The 8,446-nt window shown below is 57.5% G+C and overlaps 2 protein-coding genes and 1 long non-coding RNA gene across 6 annotated transcripts in view; 1 reads left to right on the forward strand and 2 right to left on the reverse strand.

Annotated features, from left to right (window-relative positions):
• LOC103274152 overlaps nucleotides 1–1,479 on the forward strand; it is a 3,936-nt gene extending 2,457 nt beyond the window's left edge. The window contains exon 2 of the long non-coding RNA XR_002482742.1: nucleotides 951–1,479. This is a non-coding gene — a long non-coding RNA (uncharacterized LOC103274152). The remainder of the gene's footprint in view (nucleotides 1–950) is intronic.
• SBNO1 (strawberry notch homolog 1) overlaps nucleotides 352–8,446 on the reverse strand; it is a 97,483-nt gene continuing 89,388 nt past the window's right edge. The window contains exon 33 of the mRNA XM_021719341.1: nucleotides 352–875. The gene's annotated coding sequence lies outside the window, so the exon portion shown is untranslated. The remainder of the gene's footprint in view (nucleotides 876–8,446) is intronic.
• The window catches only part of CDK2AP1 (cyclin dependent kinase 2 associated protein 1), an 8,663-nt gene continuing 568 nt past the window's right edge, over nucleotides 352–8,446 (reverse strand). The window contains exons 1-4 of one of the 4 annotated variants that reach the window (XM_021719343.1): nucleotides 6,998–7,104; nucleotides 6,018–6,115; nucleotides 4,179–4,305; nucleotides 352–1,151 (exon numbers count right to left, since the gene is read on the reverse strand). In XM_021719343.1, the coding sequence (XP_021575018.1) occupies nucleotides 1,084–1,151; nucleotides 4,179–4,305; nucleotides 6,018–6,086 (264 nt within the window). In that variant the 5' untranslated portion in view covers nucleotides 6,087–6,115; nucleotides 6,998–7,104 and the 3' untranslated portion in view covers nucleotides 352–1,083. Of the gene's footprint in view, nucleotides 1,152–4,178; nucleotides 4,306–6,017; nucleotides 6,116–6,769; nucleotides 6,863–6,997; nucleotides 7,105–8,446 lie in introns of those variants that run through there. The other 3 variants (XM_008071614.2, XM_021719344.1, XM_021719342.1) reach the window with 3 other exon arrangements.

Genomic DNA, 8,446 nt, shown 5'->3' on the forward strand with positions numbered 1-8,446 from the left:
AAGGCTGAGGTGGAAGGATCGCCGGAGCCCAGCAGGTGAGGCTGCGGTGGCCGGGAGTGGCCACTGCACTCCAGTCTGGGTGAAAGAGTGAGACTCCAACTCAAAATAATAATAATAATAATAATATACAAGAAACCAGTAATAGTGGGAAGGAAAATTTGGAGCTGTGGACAGAGGAACACTTTCTATCTCAGACTTAGCAAATACATTCCTTCCCCAGCCAGCTGTGCTAACAATATCACCACACACAATGTTTCTGGGCTAGGTGAGAAAACAGCTTTTGACAGGTATTTCCTATCTGTCACTGAGGAGCTGTTTTAAGATAGCACTTAAGAATTCAAGGAACCCACATTTTAATACAAATTGTTAATGAAAATAAGCTTTATTACATCAAGTAATAAATACATACAAAGATGCAAACAGTTTTAGTCATTTTCTTCCAGATGTTTTGATCAACTTACAGTAAACGCAGAACTGAAATCTACTCACAGTCTTAGTATGAAAGTTTTCGAGGGTCCTTGTTAAGTTTGGTAGGCTGCTCTTCCTTTTGTATTTATAACTTGTGCATTTAAAAAACTGACTTCAAAGCACTAATAGTCATGCAAACGCTTAAGCAAAAAAGAAGTTACATTAGGTAGAATCTACATTGTATGGCAAATGGAGCGGCTACTAAGTAAAGCGTGCTGTCAGTATGCATTAAAAACAAAACCCCTAGAGCTGTATTAGCTTATGAAGAGGAACAAAGAACAACGTGGGTAACATAAGTGTGCTCAAAAGAAAAGATTAAAGGGAGACACTGGTGTCTTGGAGGCAAACTACAGTTTGCTATAAGATCGCTTCGTGCATCTCTTAAATCAATGCTTAAAAAAAAAAACCTGGGTAGTTCCTAACTACTTAAAATGCAAATCCCAATTAACTGCAAAATCTTTTCTCAATCTTTGAGACTGTAGGTTCGGAGCCAAGTGAACCATGAGAGAAAAACCAAACTGTTACCATCTTGAAAACAAGAGTTTCATCTGAACAGGGGAGATGAATTGTAACTTCTCATCTTGTAGAAAGAAAGAACCTTCAAAACTACAGCCGCTAGGATCTGGCATTCCGTTCCGTTTCTGCCAAGCACTCCCGAACCAGTCCTCTAGCGTGAATGATGCCTGAAAGAGAAGCAGAGGCCAGGATCATCTGGTTCATAGGATCCGCCGGCCGACCCACTCCACTCCTGAACAGGAAGAAGGGCAATCCTTTTACAGCCTGGCCACGAAACCCTCGGACTGGAAGGGGACTCAGAGGACAATATATCCAAACAACCCTCAAGGCACTAACAAATTCCTTCCTGCCTCTCAAAGCCCTTCCCTCCCAGACAAAGCTCTTCCTGTATCCCCAGAAATGTCCTGCACTCCAGGTGGCCCCAGCAAGCTCTCCTTGGGTAACATTCTGTTGGCTGATGAGAATAAACGTGCCTCCACCTGAGTTCTTAAGCTTGTCCCATTGTAAAGATTTTTCTCTGGCCTCTTCAGTCTAAATTCTAGAAAGGGCCTGACCAGTGTCAAGAGACTGGTCAAGAGAATGCTCTGGCCTGCACATGAGGGGCACTGCTCCTGCATGTTGAGCTTGGGTCCTCTGGGACATCCTCCTAAGCTACCTCTGCCCTACGAGTCCCCCCAGCTTTTGTCCCTAAGGTGTGGCGGTCACCATTTGTTTTTTCCTTTTTGCCTTTTCAGAACCTCATGAAGCATTGGTCTCAGTTTAACAAACACCAAGAAGTCTATTCCTTCTACTGTAGGACTCCTAGAGGCCACTGGGAACGACACCCCCATATTACCACCTCACAGATCTTACAATCTATCTTAGGGGCTGAAAATACTTTTCTGTGAGGGCCAGACAGCAGGTATTCTGGGCTTTTCAGGCAACAGTCCCTATCACAGCTACTCCACTCAGCTGTCGTATCGTGAAAGCAGCCACAGCCAATATGTAAACCATGGGTGTGGCCATGTTCCCACATATCTTTATTTATGGACACCGAAGTCTGAATTTCACATAATTTTCATGTGTCCCAAAATCATATTTCTTTCAAGCATTATAACTATAAAAACCACTCTTGGCTCACGGGCTGTCGTTTGCCAACCTACCCACGATGCTCCCAACACCCCCGCTCCCTACGACCTGTTTTCACCTTGCTGTGACATGAGCTTGGTTAGCCTGGGCCTGGCTGTTGGCCAGTATGGCATTAGGTCCTCCTTGCTACTGTGGAACCAGCAGCTCATCCAGGAGTGGTCACTAAGTATATCGACTTGTTGACATGAACCCACTGCCTTTTTGGGGGTGACTGCAAATCATCTGGTAAACACTGGGGTCCAGAAGCTTCTCAGGAATTTCCACTGGGGCAGCAAGCACTCCAGTTACCAGGGCAAAGCCCACTTGACTCCAGGCTAGATCAGAGATGGGCTCTGCATCCTTCCTCAGGCGCTCTGCAGTCACAGCCTCTGACTCGGCCAAGCCCAACCCTGTGTGTACCCAGCCCAGCTTGGTCAGTAGTCAGCCTCTTCAAGGTTTCCTGAACACCAGAAAGACTCTCCTCTGGGTGGCAGCCTGTCCTCAGCTGGAGCATTGCCGGGGCATCAAGACCCCCCACAGCAGCCCCAACTTATGCCCAAAATTTCTAACCAAAGAATGTTCGCTCCTTTTTTTCCGAAGTTGCCTTTTTTTTTTGAGTTGGAGTCTCACTCCATCGCCCAGACCGGAGGGCCGTGGCACGCTCCCAGCCACCGCAGCCTCGACCTGCTGGGCTCCGGCGATCCTTCCACTCAGCCTTCCAAGTAGCTGGAACTACAGGCACACGCTACCACACCTGGCTAATTTTTGATTTATTGTAGAGATGAGGTCTCGCCAAGTTGCCCGGGCGGGTCTGGAACCCGCAGGCTCAGGCAATCCACTCACCTCGGCCTCCCAAAGCGCTGGAATTACAGGCTGAGCCACCGAGCCCAGCCCAAAGTTGCCTTCTTAAGAACCCAAGTCCCTCATTCTAAATGAGCTCATGGCCACAGCTCTGCTGAACTGCCACCTGAAATAGACATTCTCTTCTCCAGTCCCCTCTTAGCCACCGATGGAACGTCCTGAACCCAGCTGGTCAGTCACACCCTAACGTGTGTGAGCCCCTTGTGTTCTGTGACGTCCTCCTCACACCCACCTCCCCTCTTCAAATCAGAGAACTTAAAAGTGCTCTCACTCTCCCTTTGCAGACCCTAGGATGGACCCCTACGCCCAAGAGGTGACAAAGAGCAGTACAGGCACTAATGAGCCCTGGGCCCCAGGCCACGGTTCCAGCCACCCAGGGAAGAGAGCTAGCTGTATCCGGCTTCTTGCTGCTCCCCACAGGATGGGAGCAGGCAGCAGAGCTGTGGGGCCTGGGGGCTACGGAGCTTCCCTAAGAGCTGGCAGGGCCTCGGACGGCACGCAAGGGTGAGGGGGATGTGCTGGCGGGGGCTGCCCTTCCCAGAAGCCCCACCTGAAGATCTCCAGCCTCCAAGGCCCTTCCCAAACCACCAGACCCCACTTGCCCCACCTGATGCCTCCACATCAGACAGCAATTCTGTAAAAACAGGAGTCCTAGGGGCTGAGTGGAGGACAACATCAATAAGGTACCTGATCTCAAACTAGGCAAAGTGGGGACCAAAGGGAGGCCCAAACTTCACCTGTACGATGACCACTTGTATACCTAATCCTGAACCATATACCCCATATCTTCATTCATTTATTTATTTTTGAGTTGGAGTCTCACTCTGTTGCCCAGGCTGGAGGGCAGTGGCATGCTCACAGCCACCGCAGCCTCAAACTACTGGGCTCAGGCGATCTTTCCGCCTCAACCTTCCAAGTAGCTGGAACTACAGCTATACCACCACGCCCGGATAATTTTTTGATTTATTGTAGAGACACGGTCTCGCCAAGTTGCCCAGGCGGGTCTCGAACCCTTGGGCTCAGGCAATCCTCTCGCCTTGGCCTCCCGAAGTGCTGGGATGACAGACGTGAGCCACCACGCTCGGCCCTGTACCCTACCTCTTTAAAAATAAAAATAAATAAAAAGCCCCAGTCGAGGACCCCCTCCCCACCCCGCCTCTGGTGTTCTCCCAGTTGCCAGGCCAGTGCTGTAGGGTCGCCTGCAGGGCAGCTGGGTCATGGCGTACCACGTTTTAGCCTCTCCATGGCGCTCTTGCTGCCGGCGTACGTGGGTCTGATCTCCTTTCCCAGTTCTTCGATGATGGCCAGCAGCTCCGCGTATTTGCTCTGGGGCACCTGGCTGCTTCCAGTTCCCTAGGGTCAGAAAGGAATGGATTCACATGGCTGGAGCCCAACCCGACCCCAATGCCACGGTCAGGACCCCACACCTGGGCAGTGGGGTAGAAAGCTCCGAGTCCAGGGCGGGTCGGTGGAAAGAAAGCAGGTAGCCTCAGACCCCCAAGACTGCCCGCCTCAGCTAGGACGAGCCACCTCCCGTTCAGAGCGACAACTATCGGTTAGGAGGCTGGCCCTCACTCTCCCATTCGCCCACACTGAAGGAAACCACCCCACAGACTCCAGGAAGCTCGAATGAAAAACACAGAGGAGCTGGCTTGTCTTGGCAAAAACGAGTTCCCAGGGCGTTCCCCTGGACCTGGATGGACGAGAAAGCACGTCCCAAGGGCTGAGTCCCGAGCGCGCAGTGAGATGGAGGCCAGACCCGGGCCGGCAGGACGGCAACAATCCCCCAGGGCCGGGGAGCCTGGGATGTGTCCCTTCACCCATCCTCCCGCCTGCAGGGCCACCCACGGAAAACCCTTCTTCCCACCACTGCCAAGCGCGCCCCAGCAAGCACCCATATCAGCGAGGCGGCAGTCCCCAGGGGCCCGCAGGCCCAGGCTGCATGCTCGGGCCTCTCTTCCTCCTCCTGCTCCTTGACCGAGTCCCCGGGCAGCACCAGGGTGGCCAGCTCCCCCAGCAAGGCCCGCGCTGCCTCCTCCCTCCTCGGCCGCCTCTGTCCCCGGGCCTCGTGCTCCGTCTGCCTGTCCTTGTCTGGCTGCCCGGCCTCCGGGCGGCACCGCCTCCCGGCCTCCCGGTCCTCCTGCCGCTCCCGGCGGCGCTGCCGCCGCCCGGCCAGAGTGTTGCGCTGGCGCTCCAGGCTGCGCCTCAGCCCATCCTCCCGCCGCCGCCGCTTCTTCAGCCGGTCCCGCTCCCGGGCCCGCGCCAGCTTCTCCTCCTGGGAGAGGACGGCCTGGCGGGGCATGGCCGGGAAGTTGACCGCTCGGCCGAGGAACGGCCTCCATGGCAACCTCAGAACACTCACGCTGCGCCTGGCCCAGGGGAGAAGCTTCTAGCTGATGACCAGCTTGGAGGGCCTGGGCCTGCCCCAGGGGCGGCATGTCCCTCGTGGAGGCAGGGTGCGGCTGGAGGGTAGCTGGCCCCAGCCTGCTGTTCCCCTGCTCGTGAGGCAGCTAGGAAGATTCCCCCTTGCGAGAGGAAACCGAGTCTTCGGGAGGTTACCGAGTGGGGGTCACAGTCTGGCAAGTGGTGGCCCAGGGGACAGCCTCGCTCGTAAGACTGACCCTCGGGGAGACGCATCTTGTCTCCACCAAGAAATGGCTCATCCGGGCACAAGTAGGGAGAGGAACAGCGGGGGCCCCTGTCCCAGCTTAGAGACACAAGGTCAAGGTCAGACCTTTTGCACCCAGGAAGAGGAGCAAGGAGACTGCCTGAGAGGCACCTGGGCTGTGGTCCCAGCAGCACCTGCAGCTCTGGGGCTGCAGCCCTTTCCTCATGCCCTCCCTGCCCCCCACCTCGGGGTGTCCCCGCGAAGCGCAGCCCTCGTCGCCCTGCCACGCTGATGTCCCCCGTCTTGACAGGAGCCAAGCCAGGGCCTCGGGTTGAGGATGCACAGGTGACAGTTCCATCCCACCCTTCCTCCCGACCCCTGAAGGCAGGGAGCCCGTCTCCCTCAGAGCCCGGGTCCCAAGGCCCCTCCCGCCGTGCCCTCACCCCGACTGCCGTACCTGGGTGTAGCCTAGAGATGGTGGCCCGTAGTCACTCAGCAGCTGGCGGTACTGCGAGGACGTCGCCATACTGGTAGAAGGCGAGTGGACGCTCCCAGCTACAGGGGAGGAGAGAGGGGTCAGGAGTCTCAGCACCTTGTCCAGGGGTACCCAAGACAAGGACTCTAGGTCCTGCGACAGTCCCCCACCCAGACCCAAGCACCAACTGCGGCAGGACAGAGAGCCCTGCTCTTGACCTCCAGTTCGACCAGCCATGGCCCTGACACCAGCCGGGAGGACTGAGGCGAGCGTGTGGACGAAAGACATGGCAGACGCCGGTCATCACAGGACTCCAGCCCGCCCGGTAGCCTTCCACGCAGGAGGGCTGGTCCCCAAGGGGACAGTCACTGCTATTCCCGGCCTCATACCTGTCTGTGCCCTTCCCGTGTCCTGCTCCCTAGAGACGGATAACCTAGGGCCACATCATCGCCACAAGAGCCCGCCTACTCCAGAAGCTGGCGCTCACCAGGCCGAGGGCCCCCACCGCAGAGAAGCCTTTCCGCCCCTAGTACCCGGATCTCACTGGCCTCGATGGGTGAGGGCGGGGAAGGCCTTGGAGGACCTGAGACCCAACCCCGGCACACTGGACACAGAACAGGAGTCGAGAATATCACAGCCTCTCCGTGTGCCCGCAGACAAGCCCCTCAACCTCCCTGAGCTTCTGTCACCCCGTTCCCAAAGAGGGGACAGTCTACTCCCCCAGGTCTCTGCACCTCAAGAGAAGAGGGAGACGGCCCCACACGTGGGGTGCAACATTCAGGGACACCGCCTGGGCCTGGCAGTCAGGGACAAAGCAGGGCCCAGCTCGAGACACAGCCTCCTGGACGCGGGTGGGAGTCCGTGGCTGGGAGCATGCAGGCCCACAATGGCGTCCCAGTGGCCATTCGCGGGTAGAGGATATCCTGCAGAATGACAAACAGCGGTAACCATGGAGAATTTACCTAGTCCTCCTCGGCAGCTGCCCGCCTGCCGCCCCCAGAGCCACCGGTCTCTCTCACGCACACAGCGGGCTCCGCAGACTTGGCCCCGGGGATGGACAGCTGGTGCCAGGCTGGCCAAACCGACCAGCTGCTCGCGTGTGTGGGCGAGGGGAGGGGCAGGGAGGAAGGAAGTTCAGGAGCTCAGGCTGATGGAGCGGGGAGGACCCTGGAGCCGAGCCCCGGGCCGTGGGCGGGAGGGGGGACCCAGGTCACAGCACAGAAGCAGCATGGAGCCAGCCACTGTCGCTCCTCCGTCCAGGACCGAGAGAGCTTCCTAGGTCGCAGCCAGCCTAAGATGTCCCCACTGGGGCCCGGGCTGCGCTCAAGCTCAGGCAGCCACGAAGGAAACGTGGACTTGGACCCTGAAGAGGGCTGAGCACCGTGCCACTCTGAGCCTGTTTCCACGCATGCCACGTGGGGAGAGGAGATGCCTGTGCTACCGGGACGTGTTGCTCAGGATGGGGACACGCTGCGCGCACGTCTGCGACCTCTGTCCACGGCAGCCGAGGCCGTACAGCGGGCAACGCGAGAACGGGCAGGGCAGGTGCTCCCCTGAACCCCTCACCACATCGGCTGAACCCCAGTTTCCTGAGCCTTCTGATGTGGCAGTGAGTGTGGTCTGAGTAGCAGTCTCAGACCTGGGTTCCAATCCCAACCGCCGCAGGCCGTGACACTTCTCTGAGCTCGGGAAGGCTCCAGGGCTGAGACTGCGGCGTGTGTCACGCACAGCGCTTCACGGCCAAGGAGTTTCGAAGACTCCAGCACCCTGGCAGAGGGTGTGCTGGCCGCAACCCTGTGTCCTCTGCACACCTCCTGCCCTCTTCCCTTGCTGCTTTGTCACTGTTCCTCGCCTCCCTCTCTGTCTTCCCTCCAGGACCAGGAGCCCGCTGTGCCGCTCCTGGCAGTGTGACCTCAGACACAGCCCTTCCCTCTCTGAGCCTCAGTTTCCCCACCTGTGAGGGGCAGTGCTTCCGAGCACAGGGTCTAAGGCTCCCCGTCCTCCCGTGTGATGTTACAGCGCTTAGGTTTTGAGGGACCAAGGGCGAGGGGGGAGAAAGAGAAGCCGCCCCGCGTGGTTGCGGGGAGCAGAGCCACAGCTCAAAGCCTGACTTTCCCGTCACCCGTAGAGTGGAGGGTGACTCCGATTCTGTGCCAAGGCCAGCCCCCGATTCGATGCTGTGGGGGTGTCTGGCCCTGGGGAGAGTTGGCGGGAGAGCCCCGAGTTCCACTCGTGGCCACTCCTTCCTGCAGACACAGGGACCGGGACACAGGGACCACGTCCGCGCAGGCCGTCTCAAGCATCTCAGACAATGAGCGCAGTGTGCAGGAGCGGAGGGGTTGGCAGAGGCCAGGAAGCTCCCGGGGCCAGGCGCAGCTCCCCACCCCCACGCCAGACAAAGAGCGCCTGGG

This window comes from Carlito syrichta, unplaced genomic scaffold (assembly GCF_000164805.1).
Source record: "Carlito syrichta isolate Samal-C Ts95f unplaced genomic scaffold, Tarsius_syrichta-2.0.1 Scaffold314544, whole genome shotgun sequence".
NCBI lineage: Eukaryota > Metazoa > Chordata > Mammalia > Primates > Tarsiidae > Carlito > Carlito syrichta.